At 43.6% G+C, this 20,514-nt stretch overlaps 1 protein-coding gene across 1 annotated transcript in view; it reads right to left on the bottom strand.

Annotated features, from left to right (window-relative positions):
* Positions 1-383: 383 nt before the first annotated feature.
* Positions 384-20,514, bottom strand: part of GNA13 (G protein subunit alpha 13) — a 41,457-nt gene continuing 21,326 nt past the window's right edge. The window contains exons 3-4 of the mRNA XM_032616053.1: positions 11,225-11,275; positions 384-5,939 (exon numbers count right to left, since the gene is read on the bottom strand). Of these exons, the coding sequence (XP_032471944.1) occupies positions 5,367-5,939; positions 11,225-11,275 (624 nt within the window). The 3' untranslated portion in view covers positions 384-5,366. The remainder of the gene's footprint in view (positions 5,940-11,224; positions 11,276-20,514) is intronic.

A 20,514-nucleotide genomic window follows, 5' to 3' on the forward strand; every position in this document is an offset into this window, starting at 1 on the left:
AACAAGGAGTGTAACATGTTGGTTTGTTTTTAAAACGCTATTTTGATGACAAAAGACATAGCAGCATTACTCCTGCAGGTGGACAAACCGTGAGCCCAGGGACACTCTAGGGCAATTTCAGCGATTTTAAGAGGAGCAGAGAGAAAAGTGGGGTGTTCCCCATTCCCACATCAAAACAAGTGTTTGGGAACGTTCTTGAAGCCCACATCTCCGTCTTCAGTGAGGAAACGTTTACAGACTAGTATTAAGTCAAAGTATCGCTGGAGATCTGACAAAGGAGCGATTTCTGTGCTTTCTGTCACTGGGTGAAACCTCTGCTTTCAAATATTAAGTGCCTGCTTTACACTTGACATTTAATCAGATTTAAATAACATCATAGTATGGAATAGTTTATAAATGTTTATTAAACGCCCGTAATTTTTACAAAGCAAATATTAATAGCAAGAGGCAAAATTTTTGCAAAATATGTACAAAAGTAAAAAGCCTGGATGACTAGCAACTCATTTTATCAAATCAAACCATTCTTTCCACTTTCAGACCTCCTGTAGAAATAATTTATTGCCAATCCTGAACTAAAGCACTGACAGAAAAAAAATTTACAACAGTATCAGATAATGTGCTCAGTTCTGGGAAAGTTATAAAAAGATATATGTATAAAAAATCCTAAGCCACAAATACTTTCATACAGAGCTAATACAAATCATGTTTTGTTAGGTACAGTATCTATGAGGTTGTTACGAAATAGACTTTTTGATAAGGCTTCCGTGGTAAATGAGCTCCACCTTTAGACTAGTAAAGCCATTTAAACATTTTGCGATTCTGCTTTCAAGTAAGAGGTAAAGAAAGGGTAAATGGTATCGTCTGTTGCACTGTTACATATACTTTCCAAGAATTAACCCCTACCTGCCCCCTCTGTTTTTTTCCTAGAGCCATCAAATAGGCATGATTTGAGAACAAATGCAGCCCTTTTACTATGGCAAGAAATATTATAAACAAGCTTTCCAAAGACAAACCCAAATCAGAGAACAAGTAAGTAGCATACTTCTATCATGACCTTCACTGATTGATAATGTATGCATACTGGGTCCCTACTTCCATCCATCTGGACATTTTCATCATTATCAAAGGTAATGTGGTTTTGGAAAGGTCGCAGAATCTCTTATCAACCCAGAAATTACTGCCCTATCATTAACACTTTTTTGTTCCATACGAGCTCTGGCATTTGAAATCAGATGGTTAGACCTCGATGTCACAAGAATGAACAGAGTTATTTAAATGCTAACTATACATTCAAGTACAGACAGAAGAATGCTAGTGGTACAAACACTGGTACTTCAGATTATGTTAATAATCACTTATCAGCCTAAGGCTAGTATCAACTCGATGGTACTTGAAAAGGCCATAAAGTTCAACTTGTTTAAAATGTTCTGGCTTAGACTTATACTTTAATCTCTCTATAAATTTATTAAGCCCTAACCTCGTACCATAAAATAATGGGTATGTACTATCACTTGCTTTATTTGGAACAGGGGGACATGTACACACCACTCACGTACAAGTCCCTCCCTTCCTCATGTTTACTACACTGAAAAGCCAACCTGTGTCCTATCACTAAAAAAAAGAAAAAAAAAACACAGTACTTTTTGTCCAGCAGCACAAACACATGGACAGATCATCTGTAATTAATGTAACTTTATGTACTGAAATGATGGGAAAGAGAGATAAAGTCAGACTTCCAACTGAAAAAAGACATGCAAAATTTATTCTCGATCCCTCAATTAAAACTAAAAGAAATGAAAAGGTAACAGAGTGACTGTCTCTAGATTTATTAGGGAGTTTATTACAAATGTTTGACTGAGCTTTACAGGCACGATTTCATGGATTCAAACAAGAAATTAAGAGTTAACACTGGTATTTAGCCTTCTCATTACATATACAGAAATAACATTGCTACAAATTGCAATGAAGAGAATCTTGTTTCAAATGGCTTGGTTTGGGGTTTTGTCTAAATGTATCATTATATAATGAAAGCACCAATTTGAGGGTTTCTCAAATAGTGATTTGAGTTTCAGAACATAACTTGGTAACTTTATTCTTCACATAAATAAGGCATAACACCGGATATGTGTACTAATGCTGAAAATACATTTTACCAAAAGCATAAATACAAGTATTGGGATATACATTGGAAGTTCAGATTTACTCATTCCCGCTTACAAACAATTCTGGGGCATATGATTTTTGTGAGTCTGAACCAACTCTTCTAATCACTTCTGGTATTAAGGGAATCTTCCTTTCTTCTGCTTTATACTGACCACTGCCAACAAATGAACAAGGGACCTCCCTCAACAACCTCCCTTGGGAGTTTAACCAGAGGACCTTTACCATGTAAAACACGTCAGTGCAGCTTCAAACCAAACCAAACCAAACCAAACCAAACCAAGCCAAACCAAGCCAAATCATGTTCACTCCACGATGCCTTCTTTGGTTGCTGCTGTGATCTAGCTGTCAAATGCCCTTTCCAGACAATACAATTGAAAAGAAGATTTCAATGCAATAAAATATTTGGCAGCAAGCAATGATACGGGTTATTAAAAATATCTGACAGAGGCATTAAATTATTTGGATCTTCAGAAAAACGTTTGACAAAACCTCTTCCCTATAAAATAATCAAGGCAAAAACCTGTGCTGTTCTTTGATTTATAAGGCAACTCTGTATACTATAAATTTCTTCAAGATCAATGAAGACACTTGTGTGACATTTCTTAAGAATTAATAAGCAAGAAGACATTCAGACTTAAGAGGAGAATGTAATAGAGAATTGGGCACATTTTATTCCAAATCATAACCATGAAGACTTAGAAAATCAAACACACTGAACAGCTTTAAATCCAAATTACATTTTTAGAGACTGGGGGGACACTGGCATAGGAAAAAACTATGAGCTCCCTTTCAGCTTTGTCACTGAATCTCATCTTCCTCTTCACACAGTGGTGTTTCAAAAGGGTCTGGTTTTCATGCTGTAGGTATAGGACTCCTTCAAACGGTTTAAAAGTACAGTATATAAAACATGTGGACTGAAGCCTTCAGATTGGAACTTAAAGTTCCACTGAGTGTCTAAACCAGCCTGCCATTAATGTAAGTAATTTACTGCCTCAAAATATAGGCTAGGTTTTATTTTAAAAGAAAGCTGACTTTGAGACTTCACACACGTCAGGAAAGGAAATCTCAAATGCCCAAAGTAATATCCTATCTATTTGGTGTTTTAACATTTCTTTGTGGTAGTCAAAATGGTGCTTTGTCAGGCAGTATTTATGGTTCATATCATATATTTCAGATCTGAAATATAACTTAACTGAGAGTAACCTTCCTCTTTATACGTACACTGGAGTGAAATGATGCTTTGGCCATTCAATAGGACCATTTGCTAAATTTACACACAGACTTTCCACCCAAAGTCTCCACGTTACCGTGCACATACTCAGATACTCCTCGGCCCTGAAATGGTTCTAACTCTGTGGATTAAACAATGCACTCTTTTTGGTAAGAAGCACTATAGACATAGAACTATTCCGACGTGCGTGAACTCTGCTGTACTATGGACGCCTGCATCAGGATGTAGGGCTACATGTCAATAGCTCAGGTGTTACCAAGACACGAAAACACTGGCAGTTATGGGTGTAATGATGGTGGAGTTTCAAATGCAAGAAAAGTCAGGTACATTGAGAACAATCCCTGGTCAGTTCACTGCAAAGCCCTATTCTTACTAGACAGCAAGACAGACCCAGAGCCACTGTCTTAGAAAGGCTGGGTGATCCAGAACGTTGACCAATCTTTCAAGGACTTTCTAGCCAATAAAATACCTGAGAACACAGTCAGCTATACAGTAAAGTGAAAGATATCACAGTCTTAATCACAATTTTCAGGAAAGGAAGAAAAGCCATCAGACTCTCCAAACTGTCACCAGTCTTGTCCATCTGTGTCTCTAATCCAATTCTGGCACTACACATAACCTACAGGGCAGTATTTTTAGTACTGCAGACCAGCCACTCTGATGAGCTCACTGTGGATGTATCTGTAATTGCAAAGCTACTTCATGGGTACATTTTAATTTGGTAAGTGGTGGAGGAGGTCAAATGTAATCACCTTTCAGTATGAACTAAAAAAATTACTACTTATTCTTGAAAGTATCCTTGAAACCTTCAAAATGTACCTCAAGAAAGCTGGAATTTCTTAAACAATAATGTTGCAAACCCATACATACTCTTTCAGAGACACACCAAGAATGAATAAGGATCTCAAATAAAAGTGAATAGTGTGACAGGAAAATACTGCCCTTGGCAAGCTCCAAAAAACAAAAAAAATCCCACCGTCTGGAGTTGATGGGAACAGACAGGAGAGCGAAAGAACAATGTTTGTGATGGTGCAGCAGTGATCCCACCGTAAGGACCCACATCAGCTGAGACAGGATTTCAAAGTCTGAGAGTAAAACACATAATATTCTTGGGAAAGGGTGTATTTATTTAGAAAGTTCTATTATCAGGTTCTTGCACTTTTTTAGTTGCTGCTATGGCCAGAAGGTCTCCCGTATGGCACAATGATTACATGATATTTAAATATGAAAAGGGCAAATGACATTTCACTCATGACTTTTAATCAAAACACTACGGATGGCATGCGCCTGCCTTGTGCTCCCCTGGACCATTTGTGAGCGTTCATTACCATCAGACCAGAGATCCTCATGTAAACTTTAAACACACCAGAATATTGCCTTCAGAAACCACAGAAATTTAAAAAACAAAACAACTGTTGTGTATATAGGCAATCAGAAAACCGTGAAGGCTAAATCTGGGTGAAGCTACAGAACGCCATTCCTTAGATCACACATCTTTCCAGTGGCCCTTTCAAAACAGGTCACCATAAAGCTGGGCAAAAGTGTGGCTGCTACCTGTAGGGCGAACAAACGGTATCTTACTCGTTCTAGAACTGAACATATCAACCTCAGACCTACAAATATTAAGGACACCTTCTATACTTGGCACTACAGGAGAATTCAGTTTGAAAAGTGGAAGAATTTAAAGCCTGAGGGATGCCTTGTCTGAGGTCTGGCAGGAAATGACTCCACTCCAATGGAAGCCGGAGTGAAAGAGATCAAAGCCAAGCCTCAGCAGATATTGGCCCCGTGTTACTCAGCGGCTCTCAGCCACAACCAAAGGCCGCAGAAGAACGACTAAGATTTCCAAGAAGTTAAACACAGAATCAAGATTTTTCTGATTCCTGTTGTAAACTTCTATTTTAAAAAGACAAAACAAACCGAAAACAATCAAAAAGACAAAAAGGTGCGCAGACAGCAAGTGTCCTGTGCGTCACTGGAGCATGAGCTGCTTGAGGTTGTCGTGAAGGATGGTGTCCTTCACGTCACGGAAGACGAGGCGGATGTTCTCCGTGTTGATGGCTGTGGTGAAGTGGTGGTACAGGGGCTTCTGCTGCTGGTCCCGCCGCTTGTTCCGGAAACACTCCACCAGGAATTTTTGGACGTCTCTTAAGCAGTGGGGATCCCCTTCGAATTCTAAGAAATAGTCTTTGATGCTCACAATTTGCACTTTCTCCTCAAGCAAATCTGTCTTGTTCAAGAAGAGAATTATGGAGACGTTGCTGAAAACCCGGTTATTGACGATGGTTTCAAAAATGTTCAGAGACTCTGTCAGGCGATTGGTCAGACGATCTTCCATAAGCACCTGGTCAAACTCACTTGAGGAAACAAGGAAAAGTATTGATGTCACGCTGTCGAAGCATTCAAACCAACGTTTTCTTTCTGATCTCTGACCACCTACATCAACCATTTTGAAAGGAACATTTTTAATTTCAAAGTCGTACTCGTGAATGCCTTTGGTGGGTCTTCTGGCTAGCAGAATGTCTTGCTGTGATGGAATGTAATCCTGGAAAAGAAAAAAAATCGTTTCCTACTCAGTAATCCAGGAGTAATGAGAATATTTAACATACTACTAACTGGGCTAGTGAATGGATACGTAAACAAAAGTATCTTTTAAATGACAATCCCCTGGTAACATTAAAGCATCAACGCTATTCTGATTCTCATCATAAAACAGCAAGATACGCTGCAATGTGAGCGTCCGCACTGGTTCGAAATTCGCTGCAAATGAAGGCGTCTATGATTTTTTCAGCCTGCCGGACGACCCGAGTGCCCATCCACGCGTGACGCCCACCGTGCCAGCAGCCACCCGCCGCTGCGTGTCCACGGCCACAGTCACGGCTCCTCGCCCCTCTGTCAACAGCGGCGGGGCCCCAAGTCAAGGTTCTCCGCCCCCCCGCGGCCCCTGCTCTGCGCCCCCGCCTGCAGGACCGAAAGCTCTACCCGGGTCGCCTATGTTCTCACGGCGGCAACGCGGCCTCTGCTCTGCCCCCTTGACGGAGCTCACTCTGCGGGGCTTCCCGGCTGTTGGCTGGGGGGCCGTTTCCGTGGCAGGACCCCAGCTTTTCTCCTCTGCGGGCACCCGTGCCCGGACACATTGGTGCCTCGGAGGGAGGGTACACCAAGACCCTGGACAGATGGATGGACGGACGGACGGAAGCTGCTGGCCTCCCGAGCCCCTGGCTGTGGCCGACAGTGAGTGCCCCTGGGCAGTGAAACCGGTTCTTTCTTCTCAGCTTAGTATTTTTCCAGAACTTTGATGGAGCTTTTTGCCAATACTGAACAGGAAGGCTTTAAATGCTCATCACCAAGGTCACAATTTTTTTAAATCAAGGCAAGGTTTTAAAACAATGCCAACTGTTACTCACAGTGCTGCATTTTATACCTTTCCAAATACTATGATTTTGAAATTTCATTACAGTGTGAATACTTATCTCCTTAAAATAGTGTAGCAAGAATCAAAAAAAAAGAAAAAAACCAGCAGTTCTCAGTTGTCTGCAACCCACAGCGATGTATAAAGTGCCCACAGGGCTCTAATGAAACACGCTGGGGTTCGCACGTGTCCCCCCAGCTCCCGCAGACACACACGCACCTGCCTCACCTGTAATCAGCACCACCCCGATTCTCTGCCCGGCCCCGGCTTTTGGCTGAGCATTTAATCATGAACTGTTTCACATGCTGATACGGTTGTATTTCATTTTAAAAGAGCATAACATACATCAAACAGATCAATGTGCTGTCATTTACATAAATATTCCCCTACTAGTGGTCATTTAGGTTGGTTCCAATTTTTTGCGTAATATAAATGCTGCAATTAAAATTCTCATGCACATCCTTCTTTCCCCCCCTTTTGGGCTGTTTCCTGAAACCGAATAACCAGGAATAAGATGGTGACGCAGCCGAGGCTTGTGAAGACTTTCACGACTGGGACTTAATGTCCACCTGCTCTCCAGAAAGGTGGGGCTGGTTCACGGCACTCGTGCGTGCCAGCCGCCTCAGAAACAGGCCAGCCCCGAGGGGCAATTTTTAATTTTCTAATTTCATAGAAATAAAAAGTTCTTTATTATTGCCTTAGTTAGGAGCTCAGGGCTAATTCACATAAAGCGCAAACACAGGACGAGGTAATCAAGTTCTCAAGGGTCTGGCAGAGTCATGGGGATTAGGACTGTGGATTCTAGAGCCAGCTGCCCACAGACCACCTGGGTGACCCGGGACAAGTCATCACTTAACCTCTCTGCGTCTCAGTTTTCTCACCTGTGAAAAACACAGACAACAGCACCCACGGGGTGCTGTGAGGACTAAACACGGCAAGTGGGTGAAGCGCTTAGGAACCGGGTTCGGCACACGGCCCGTGTGTTCCTGTCTAGCGGTTCCCACTGTCACCACTTCTGCCAAGAGAGGGAAACCAAGGCAGCGACGGCCCCCCTACTCGTGTGCACCTGACAGCCCTCCACGGATGCAGCCTCTTCAGTCCCAACACTCACCGTCTTCGTCCCCAGCCCCGTCCACCAGGACGCTCTCCTGCCCACGGCCTGCCCCTCACGGTGGACCTTCTCCATCACCTCCCACTTTATATCAAATCCCGCTGCTCCTTCTTTGAACCTTCCTCACCTTTTCTTTCCCCTCTTTATTTTCACCGCCCCCGTTTTTTTTTTTTTTTTTTTTTTTTTATGCGTTACGCGGGCCTCTCACTGTTGTGGCCTCTCCCGTTGCGGAGAACAGGCTCCGGACGCGCAGGCTCAGCGGCCATGGCTCACGGGCCCAGCCGCTCCGCGGCACGTGGGATCCTCCCGGACCGGGGCACGAACCCGTGTCCCCTGCATCGGCAGGCGGACTCTCAACCACTGCGCCACCAGGGAAGCCCCCGCCCCCGTTTTTTAACGTCTCAGCCTGGATTACCATCTTGCCCCTTGGTCCTCCGCACCTCCTGGGTCCACCTCTAAGCCCCCAGAGACCACCCCTCCTGCACCATGCCCTCAGAGCTGGCGGTGAGGCCCCTCCCTGCAGCAGACCGGACCTCGCTGACCCGGCTTCCATGACCCTCCTTATTCCTTGTTTTCCGGAACCGGCAGACTCTGCCCCACCTCGTCAGGCTCCCCAGAGCCCAGCGTGGAGAGCTGCACGAGCCTCACATCCTGAGACCGCCGCGTGTCCAGTCAGCGTGATGCGTGACTGTGCGACGAACGGCGCATCCAGACCCTGGTGACTGCCTTCCTGAAATCTGTTCTTGTACGTTAGAGCCAAGCACTTCTGTCAGACAGATGTGCCTCCTGGCCCCAGGCACGGCCCGCCGTGCGCGTCCCCTCGTCCCCCCAGCCGCCCAGGCTCACGTCCTCTCAAGGGCTAGCTCCAGCTTCTCCATCCATGAACTAACACCATCTTCACCATCAGTCTCATTTACTCGTCCTCTGCTTGTTTTATGTATGTTAGTTTTGTCTCTGACTAGAATGAGTTCCTTAAACATGGAGGTCAAAGAACCAAACAGCTAACGACGAGCAGATATTACAATTGCAAGGCACCAATCTGAACACCTCACTGGGTGCCATGGATTGAACTGCGTCCCGGCACCGTCCCCGCACACCCCGCCTGCATTCATGTGCTGAAGCCCTAACCCTCAGTGTGATTGTCTTTGGGGACAGGGCTTTTAGGAGGCGACCAAGGTTAAATGAAGTCATATGGGTGGTGTCCTAATCAGGTAAGTGTTGGTGGCCTTAAAAAGAAGAGGCCATACACTTCTTGCACGTGTGTGTGCTGAGCAAAGGCCACGTCAAGGCACAGCGAGAAGGCCACAGCCTACAAGCCAGGAAGAGTCCTCACGAGAAACCGGCCATGCTAGCAACTTGACCTTGGACTTCTAGCTTCAAAAACTGCAAGAAATAAAGGTCTGTTATTTAAGCCACCCAGTATGTGGTATTTCGTTATGGCAGCCTGAGCAGACTTTTGAGACATGGGGTTTATTTCATGTAACCGCCCCCGAGCCCGACGGGGATGGTTCTCTTACTATGCCCATGACGTGGATGAAGAAACTAACGTCTAGAGATGCCTAAGGCCACACAGCCAGTCTGCGGTGGAACTGGGATTGGAACTCTGGGGGTCTGGCTGCAGAGCCCTGTCCTTGACCCTGTGGTTCCATCTCCCAGAGGGTCATGGGGCTTGGCACATGGCGGGGATTCAACGGTCCCAGAACTTCAGTCAGAGATGGCGAAGCAAACGCAATCCCGTGAGCTGTCTGACGTGTACAGAGTGGGCGGCCAGTCTGCAGCACACCCACGTTTATTCTCCTCGCCTTGACAACTACCTACTGATCACAAAAACACTTTTTTGTTTTTATTCCAGATGTGGCCTCAAAACTGTTCTCAACGTAAGGCTCTAAGCAGCCAGTACAAACTGACTGGGGCTGGCTCCGAGTCACTCGTTCCGACGCTATTTGTTGAGTGCCTACGAGGCACCAGGCACTGTCACCGGGCAGCAAGAACTCAGCCCTTCACAACCAAGACCCGAGGTCCTTGCCCTCAGGGAAAGAGGCGGGGGAAAGACCAGCAAAACCTGTAAGCGAAGAGGCCAACTGTAAGAAGGACAATGGAGCCTGAGAAGCGCCAGTGCCGATGCTGGAGACAGCGGAGGGGACCCGCCTCGAATGGCTGCTCAAGGAAGGCCTGTCCGAAAAGGCAGACTGAGAAGAACGGGGCGAATGCGCACTCCTGGGATCAGAAAACGTGAAATAACTCTCAAAGAATTAGTTTACCTACTAAAGCTTCTCTCCATTTGGCTTATACGGAACTTTTTTTTTAAGGCTTATTGCAATCTGACCACACGGAAAAGTGACAATGAAATAAGTCTTAATACAAAGTCTCACTGATGTGGATTGAGTGAACAAAAACAGACAAATACAGAGACCCTAACTTCTAGAGCACCTGTGTCTACGAAACAGGTGGGAGAAACACATACTGACTGAACGGCAGACAAGTGTAATTTAGCAAAATACAAAAAAAGAAGGGAAAATGCAAAACAGCGTTCTAGACACACACATGCTACTTTCCTACTTGCCACAGGTTTCATTTTGTGCTTTCCTTCTGTTTTATTTTTAAAGTTAAACATCTCAAAGAACCCATAAAACCACATTAAACTTTACAACAGAAATCTGGTTTAAGAGGCGGCATACGAAGCTATACTCAATTGAATGGGTCACCACTGACGCTAGGGCAATGGTTTTCGAGCATTTTCTAAGCAGCACAAAGCTTCCTTCCAGTGAAGTCTCTGCACAAGTCCAACACGGAGAGCGGCCAGCACCAGCCCTCACCAGTCGGCCATGGCCTCAAGGGACGCACTACAGGACAGTCTGATGGTCCAGCTCCTTTGCAAGGGCGACTCCTCCCACATCACGGCCTTGAGAATCCAGCCTCCTACGCTCCAACCCAACACACGGGGGTCCTGAACTGGAAAATACCATTTGCTGAAAAGTTCTGAAATCAATCAGCCCACCGCGTTCTTTCAGTTTCCACTTACAGAAAAGCAAAAGACACTGACGTAGGCTAGTTAATGTGCCATCTCATTTTCAAGCATAAACTTCTTTCCATAAAGAGTTTTACTTTCACAAAATAGTGGGCAGGGCATTCCTCAAGGAACTGGCAGAGGTCAGGACAGGAGAGGGAGAAAACATGAAGCAGGAACAGTCGGCATACTGCCACTAGGAAAAAGGATACAGCTTAATACATCATTTTTCTAAGTTTCCTTATCCTAACTACTGCTTTCAAATGGCAATAAACACAAACATTCAGTCTGAAAACTTACTGGTTCTCCAAGTTTATCCAAGTTATCCAGGAAATATTTTACAGATTCACCCTGAAAACAAGAAGAAAATAAATAGTTATTAGGGCTTAGAAATGGAAGACTTTGTTACAACAGTTTATATTAAACTGTCCGGTTGTACACTTAATCCAAACCCAAACATACTTCGTTTAGTCACCAATTTCAGACTGAGCAGCTAACCCCACTAAAGACGCATAAAATGTCTGCCTCTGTCAAAGTGCTACAGCCTGGTGAGGCTCACAGAGTCTTTACAGAAGCGATACCCCAAGCACTCATCCATTCGGACAGGATCACATGTACGTGTTCCGATATATCTGTGTATCCAAAGGGAAGATGTAATTAAAAGGTGAAAACTGCTTTTGCTATACACATACAACTACAATTCAGGTGGGATTATTTCTGTCTACATTTTCCAATCACGTTTATATCAAAAGCGAAGCAGGGATGAGGTGAGAACACCTAACAGGCAAGTGCCTAGACAGACACGCCTTTTTGCTCCTGAACCCTGAATAATGCTGCAGGCTTCACCTCTCCAATCCAGGCTTCACCTCTCTTCCCTACCTGAGTGATCAGTCTACTCTCTCTGAGCCCAGACTTCTATCAGACCTCAGGCAATTTCCAACATCTAAAGTGCAGGAGAATACATTCCTAAGAGGAAATACTCGAACAAAGGACAGGCAGGGCTGTGCCTTGGAGTCTCCCAGCGTCCTCCCTGTCCTGCTGGGTTTCTACCAGTGCAGCACTTGTCCTGCCCGAGCTCCAGAAGGCAGTGCTTCTTTCACACAGAAGAGAATCCCCTGAAGACCTTGTCTGACTGCAGGTTCTGAGGGGGCATCTGAGGGGGCAGGGGCGGGCACGTAATTCCTGCAATTCAGGTCATTTCTGGGACCACAGTTTGAGTCACGAGGCCTTAAAGCAGCAGTTCTCAAAACTTTAGTCTCTGGATCCCTTCATACATCTTAAAATTCTTCAGGATCCCAAAAAGACGTTGTTTAAGTGGGTTATAGCTACCAATACTTACCACATTAGAAAGTGAAACTGAGACATTGTAACATATTTATTAATTCATTTAAAAATATCAATAATAAACCCATTCACGTTAACATATTTTAGTGTAGCTTCATAAAAGCCAGTGAGACACTTCTGCTTCTGCATCTGAACTGCTACTACAGGTCGTTTCCGCTGTAGCATATGAAGATCTGGCCTCACAAAGAATGCTGATTGGAAAAGGGAGCATTTTGATAACCTTTGTAACTGTAGATATTTTTGTTTCTACACCAGAATTTGACAAATGGTAGTTTCTTAAAAGTGATGTCCCTGTGGAATGGAAAGCCTACTGATGAACTTTTTGCACTTTTGTTACAAACACTAAAATTCGCTGGTCTATCTTGTACTTTGAATGGGTCTTTCACCCACCCACAATTTTGTAACACCAAGCGCTGATCACACGGAACATGGTGGGCAATTAAGTATACAGATCTTCCAAATGTTGGCATGTTTCATGACATAATATTAAGAAATCATATTCATTAATATCATAATGATCTCATAAGAAGCCTTAAGGCTTGGGAAGTTGACAACCTCACAGTGGTGGGCAGATACAAGTTTTCCTAAATTCTGATTTTCACTGGAAAGCTCAAATTTTATCAATGGCAACAAATACTGTTACTTTCCTTGAACTGGCAGGCTCAACTTCATTCATTTTCTAAAAAAATGCCTGTCAAATGCCCAAGTCTGAGTAAGTTGATTGTTTCTTTCCAGTAGAAATGATGTTCCACAAAAGATACAGTTAGTTCAGCTCACGTCACAACCAGTCACAAAAGTACTTTCCCTGGAGACCACGGTCCTGGGGCAGGAGCGTTTTCAGGGTGCCGCCCAAGCCATCATACAGCGTAGTACAGAGCTGCTGAAACTGAGATCTAAAACAATCTTTACTGCTTAATCAAGGATCTCTTCGGCGAACCTGGTGTGTGTGTCTTAAACTGCAGATGTAGAGCGGTGATGAATACACCAACTAGTGGTGTGTTTGGGGCTGATACCCCATCTGCGCTCAGGCACTGGCTGGCAGCTGCAGCCCTGCTGTTCTGTTCTCTCGGTGCGAGTGTCAGCTTAATGAAGGGAAAGAACATCTTAAGTGACACTCTCAGGAGTGCTGAACATGAAAGCTCCTTTTAAGGGTTCCTGGGATCCCCAGTGGTCCACGGACCGCACTTGAGAACTGCTGCCTTAAAGCACATGGTGGCGAGCGCGTACACGGGTGTGCGCTGTGGTGGGCGCGCTGGGGTGGGAGGCCTGGCTGCGATCTCCTTGTGACGCAAAGGAGCAGCGGCAGAGGAGTCTGCTTTCTTCTGGACCTGGAATATTCGTACAGTGTCTACAGCACCTAAAGATGATTTTTAAGAGAAGGGAAAAGAAAAAGCTTCCAAAAAATTCATTCTGGGGTAATGAAGAGATTATTTGGTCAAGCCTGTACAGGTACTTTGCGTTATTTCATCCATTTTAATGAAAAACATAATATTTTTGTTTTTATGATGGACAACATATATAGGCCAAAGGGAATTTGGGCTTAATCTTTAAATAACATCAATATTTACTTATTGAGTTGTCTGTACAACCCAAATGAGGCTATATATTTAAAGTACTTTAAAAAGTAAAATTCAAACGAATATTACCAATCCTGTTACACTGAAGTATACACGGTAGAGTCTCTTGGACAAATGTGATAAAAGGTAGTCACTCTGTTTCTGTATGAGTAAGACTTACAGAACTGCTACCCTTTCAGTAATGTGCATATTGAATACTTACATAATGTTAAATACCTTAAATGAAATTTAAAACATTTCAAAAAGGTGTTTTTTTGTTTTGGTTTTGGTTTTTTTTTTGCGGTACGCGGGCCTCTCACTGCTGTGGCCTCTCCCGTTGCGGAGCACAGGCTCCGGACGCACAGGCTCAGCGGCCATGGCTCACGGGCCCACCTGCTCCGCAGCATGTAGGATCCTCCCGGACCGGGGCACGAACCCGTGTCCCCTGCATCCGCAGGCGGACTCCCAAGCACTGCGCCACCAGGGAAGCCCCCAAAAGGTGTTTTTTGACTGGTGTTACATGTTGCATTAATTGACTTTCCCTGATTTTAGAATTAGTAAAATTCACTGTGGAAAACTTGAAAATTAGAAAAAGGAACAAAGAAGGAAAGAGGCAATAATCATTAATTCCATCGCTCAGAAACAACTACAGTTAACGCTTGAAGAGATTGCCTTCCAATCACTTTTTGTATATTTAACACTGTTGAAATAATATAGACAAATCTGCATCCTTATTTTTCACTTACGTAACTGTAAGTACATTTTAATGGTCAAAATAATTCCCAGTATTTATATGCTAAAAAGTTAACTAAAACCGCTAATCTAATGTTGGATATTTGAGTTATTTCCACCTCTTAAATAAGGTTTTAATATTTTAAAAATAATGTTGTGTAAACAGCTTTATGCGCTCTTGAATTACATTCTTAGTGATCTCAGAAGAATCACTAAAGGCAAAGAGATCCAACATTTTTAATACGCCTACTACTCACTGACACACAGGTCCTACTGATTCTCTCCTACACGACAGTTACAACACTGAGTAGATGAATAGTGAAACTATGAGGACGAAAAATAAGCCAAGATCACAGGAGAGTGTCCTACAGATGCTTCTGTACTAAGCTAGAAAGCAGCCTCCCAGCGGCCCCACACTGCTGCTGCTCATCACTTTAGGGACCCCAGAGCAAAGGAGCTCTGTGTAAAAGAGAAAAGAACACGCTCCATATCCACACTGACGATAAAGGTTCAACTACACAAAACTCTACTTCAATTAATGTTGCTGTTTAACTAATGGTCAGATAAACGAAGGTTAAAGTAACCCTAAGATGAACATGTTATCGAAAGCAGCAAGCCTCTTTCCCCCCTTTAAGAACTAAATGCTTACGCCGAACCCATCATTTCTGAGGGTATCGGGAAATTGGTATACTCATTCTAGCGACCTTGCAAATTCACAAACTTTTTAGAGAGTTACAAGTAGTACACTTCATAAAGCTTTTAATGAACTTTTGCACATTCTAAGGAATCTACTGAACATAAAACAACACAAACAAAACGATATTTTACTTGATGCTGCCTATAATAGCAAGATCCGGAAGTTTATTTTTCCACTTATTACGGGAATGAGTTAATACGTTTTGGCACACTAACGTAACAACATCGTATAAGTCATCAGGTAACAATTATTTCGATATAATCGCTACATGTGAAATATGTATGCCATTAAGAGCTAAATTAAAGCAGGGGCTGACAAAGCTAAGCTCCGCAACCCCTTACCCGACCCACACGCTGCTTGTATGCTCACCCCTACACTCACTTGGCAGCAAAACCTGACCTCAGGTGGCTGAGGCTCTTTATATAGTCTTTATTTCTCCCACTTGGTGAAACTGTTCAAACGTTTTGCTGCAAAAGAAGTGTGGAGGGACTTCTCTGCTGGTCCAGCGGTAAAGAGTCCGCCTTGCAATGAATGCAGGGGACGCGGGGAACTAAGATCCCACATGCCGCGGGGCAACTAAGCCCGCGTGCCAGAACTACTGAGCTCGCGTGCTTCAACTAGAGCCTGTGTGCCGCAAACAACAGGGCCCACGCACCCTGGAACCCATGCACCACAGATACAGAGCCCAGGCGCCATGGAGCCTGTGCAGCACAGCTAGAGAGAAGCCCGCGCACCACAACGAAGAGCCCGCGCACCGCAATGAAAGATCCCACGTGCCGCAACTAAGACCCGATGCAGCCAAAAAATTATAATAAAAAGTAATAATAAGTAAATAAATAGAAAAACAAAAGAAGTGTGGAGATTATGTAATAAACAGCACATGCATTATATTATCTATCTGTAATCCAAAAAATGTTTAATGCCATTAATAAATGTGGACTCGGGGATTTATGATAAGAATAGTTCTGCATTACATATGCTTTGATTTTCGCTATTTAAAATATGGACAAGGTAACTTTGCACTTCTGTGAGTGACTATATTCTCTTTTCAAAAAAGTAAAAAAGGAAAAATCATCCCTATTTGTTCTTCTCTTGGTATTACAATACAAATATAAAAAAGTATTTAGAAAGTTCTTTTCACTGAAGCTTCCTGATTTAACTGCATTCCCTAAGAGGGAAACTTAGATCTTTGGGGTTCAAATTATTACATACCTTTGTTTATTAGGAATTCATCATCTCACCAAAATCAAATAATATATAACACAAATATGCACGTGCTCCTGTTACTAAGTTTCAGCTTCTACTGAAGAAAGTTTCATCAGTGTAATTTACAAAGTCCTTTGTGCACCTGAGACTGTATAAAATCTAAATAAAAACATTTTAATACATTTCACACATTTAAATGCGTGGATTATCCCTAATATTTTAAGTCCTAAATAAAGTCCCCTTTGCCTTCTCCCCCATCACCCGGCCAGGACTCAAGGATTATAAATGCTTTAAAATATTATTCCTAAGAAAAACACATGTTGGTTTAAAATAACTCCTCAAAAAAAAGCTATTTACATCATAGGTGATACTACTAATCCTTGCATTAGTGAGGAAACTGAAAGTGGGAGACATAAGAATAATCTTAATCATCTTTTAATGCACGTGGTGGTAACTCTTACTGTTGAGAGATGAAGTTCTGAAACAAAACAGTTTTAAACACACGCATGCAAACGCACACGTGCATATGTGAACACACACATGCTATAAAAGGATGAATACTTTTCTGAATTAGGTAATTTAAGGGAAATTTCTTTTTTTTTTTTTGCTGTACGCGGGCCTCTCACTGTTGTGGCCTCTCCCGATGCGGAGCACAGGCTCCGGACGCGCAGGCTCAGCGGCCATGGCTCACGGGCCCAGCCGCTCCGCGGCATGTGGGATCTTCCCGGACCGGGGCACGAACCCGCGTCCCCTGGATCGGCCGGCGGACCCTCAACCACTGCGCCACCAGGGAAGCCCTAAGGGAAATTTCTTACAGTAGCTTTAAAGACCTTTTACTGGAAAATAAAAAAAAAAAAGAGAGAGAGAGAGAGAGAGAGAGAGAGAGAGCGAGAAATCTTTCACAACCTCAAAAAACAAAAACCCCCCACCAAACTAAAAAATATAAAATGTGTGTTATTTGCATCTGAACCATGAAGGACACAGAAAGTGAATAACGGCATCTCTGTTCTCAGTAACCGAGAGCTTCGGCCCTGGCCTTTTGTCTGAGCGTTAGGCCCTCATGCAAATCGGATACCTCGCTCAGTGCCTGGCACCTGGCGGCCTGGCTCCCTCCCCCCCAAGTGTCTGGTGAATGAAGTGTGAATAACCAGGGGGTGATTCCCCTCAAATCCTTTTCCCTAACCGGTTCAGAGGTGATCGAAAGTCTTCTGGTTGTCTAATATTAACACTAAATCTAGTCCTTTCCCTAACACTGAGCCATCTGCAAGTCTCTAGACTTGTCTGGGCCACAATTTAACCGTCAGTAAAACGAGGAAGTCGCGTGGTTCAACGCATAGTCACCAGAGCTCTGTCTGCCCTAGGCAACAATTTCAGTTTGTACAATTGATTTAAGTTCTTCTTTCCTTTATCTACGTGCCTGTCACCCTTAAAGTCACTTTTGTTGTGACTCATCATTCAGGTTGTGTTGCTTAGTCTCCTGGCTAACACAGAAGTAAACAATTTCATGTATCAGGCAAGAAAGACCACGGGTTTAAGACTCACTCTTCGTTGGTTATGACTTGAGAGCTATTGTAACTCTCCACAGTATGCTTTATGTTACGGAAGGGAATTTTTAATAAAATTCTAAAGAAAAGCCATTTCGCACTTACGACTTTTTAAGTTTAAGATGTTTTAGGTCATCCCTTAGTTCTTTTTCTCTGTTTGAAATACTGAGATAACTTTCTAGGTTACCGAAGCAAGGCTGAAGAGTCCACAGTGGCGCGGCACTCCTAAAGTTTCCATATTTCCTTAACCTGTGGATATTTGGGTTCTGCCTAAACAAGGGCAGAGCAGCCAGTGGGCCTGGGTTCTACTCGCAAGACAGGCTCTTCTATTGACAAAGCCAGGGAACCCTGGTGAAGTTAACGCAAGGATAAAATAAAATGACAGATGAAATTAATTTGTGTCAGCTTTACAGAGCTGAGCCTAAACTAGGAATGGCTTCAATGTCCTCCCCATTTACAAGAGTCATGTGTTAGAAAGACCGTCTTTGCTTGCAGAGACAAAACGGGTCAGGGGCCCTGAGTTTGAAGGTAACAGAAGAGCTGAGAACACGAATTAGAAAATAACTTCTATTCAACAAATGTGTAATTATAGGGATACCTGGCAGTTTATTGGCCCAGTTATCAAACAAGCGACAGATTTATTCAACACCCTCTTCTGCACGGCTAAAATATATACAGGACAGGATTTAGAATGCACTACTTTAAAAGGATGTGGGGGGGCTGCCCTGGTGGCGCAGTGGTTAAGAATCCGCCTGCCAGTGCAGGGGACACGGCTTTGAGCCCTGGACTGGGAAGATCCCACATGCTGTGGAGCAACTAATCCCGTGCACCACAACTACTGAGCCTGCGTGCCACACCTACTGAAGCCCTTGCGCCTAGAGCCCGTGCTCCGCAACAAGAGAAGCCACCGCAATGAGAAGCCCGCGCATCACAACGAAGGGTAGCCCCCGCTCGCCGCAACTAGAGAAAGCCCGTGCGCAGCAACAAAGACCCAAAGCAGCCAAAAATAAATAAATAAATTTTTTAAAAAAAGGATGTGGAATTTCAGCTAGATAGCCAAAGAATACACAAGAAGAAATTATCTGCTTTTTAAGAAGAATATACTCATTTACTGGCAGCTTTATAGCAACAGGAAGGGGACAACTCTACCTAAACAATATAGGTACAATCTAGAGGAGATTTTAACTTCAAAGTCTTATTTAGATTTCCAAAGTCTATAGAGATAAGGATCAACTTCAGATATTTTAAAAGCAAGGCATACATATTCTAGAAAGCAGTTTGGTAATCTGTAACAGGGGCTTTAGAAACGGCCCAGGCCCCAGAGCTGCCGGAATAGCACAGGAGCGGAGCGGATGCCACTGCGGCAGAGGGGGAGTCACTGGGGCGCCCCCTTCTTGTGTTTCATACATTCTAGACCAGGATCCTCCAACCATGACCTGTAGGCCAGACCCAGCCCACTGTCTGTGTTTGTGTGGCCCATCTAAGGAGTTTGGAAAAAAAAAAAAAATTAAAAGACTACTTCATGACAACTGAAAATGATATGAAATTCCAATTTCAGTGTCCATAAATAACACCGCATTGGAGCACAGCCGTGCTCATCGGTTTATGTCCTTACTGTCTACAGCTGCTTCCTGGCCGCCGCCAGGAGAGCAGTCGTGACAGGCCACGCGTGGTGCTCTTCACTCTGCACCACGAACTGCACGGACACAGTTATAACGTGAAAATGTTTCAAGTGTCATCAGTAGTGCAATACCACGACTTTTTGTTTTTTATTATTACTAGTGCACGTCCACCAAAACAAGCAGAAAAGAAGAGGACTTTCTGTGTCGCGCTTTCAAGGCACAATGGAATGTGGATCATTTTGATATCAAATGAGACGGCAAAGCCCTGTGTTTATTATGCAATGACCCCACAACTGCGCTAAAAGTACACACGGACATCAATACTACCAGACAAGCACTCTACAAAATAATGCCAACTCCTACAGAAAAGCAACAGTCAGAAAAATTACAAAATTTTAAATGGAATAGCTTATCACAGAATTTCTTCACAAGAGGAAAGAAATGAAAATGAGACTGCAGCTGATAGCTGACAAGTTTCCAAGGAGTTCGCATTTGTTAGCCAAGCAAGGACTGCCACGGACTGCTCAGCGGTTGTGTACTCAAGGGATCAATGCCAAGGGTGAAGTGACTGAAGAATAAGCCTGTATGAATAGGCTGTGTGGAAGAACTACAGATGAGGGTATTTTCAAGGAAGCTGAGCAAACACTAAATCAGCACAACCTGAACTGGGATGTGTACTACAACTGATGGTGGTAAAAATGTGTGGAGAAGAAAAAGGACAAATTTATGAAGACTGTGAAGATGGTTACATCACGTATTCTTCACCAGCAGGGACTCTGTAGGAAATCCATTAAATCTATATTGTTACTGAACCAGTATTGTTAACGACGAATTTAGTTCACTCTCGTGGACTTGACCATCACCAGTTCGTGAATTTCTGTCAGAAACA

Source organism: Phocoena sinus, chromosome 20, assembly GCF_008692025.1.
Source record: "Phocoena sinus isolate mPhoSin1 chromosome 20, mPhoSin1.pri, whole genome shotgun sequence".
In the NCBI taxonomy this organism is placed as follows: domain Eukaryota; kingdom Metazoa; phylum Chordata; class Mammalia; order Artiodactyla; family Phocoenidae; genus Phocoena; species Phocoena sinus.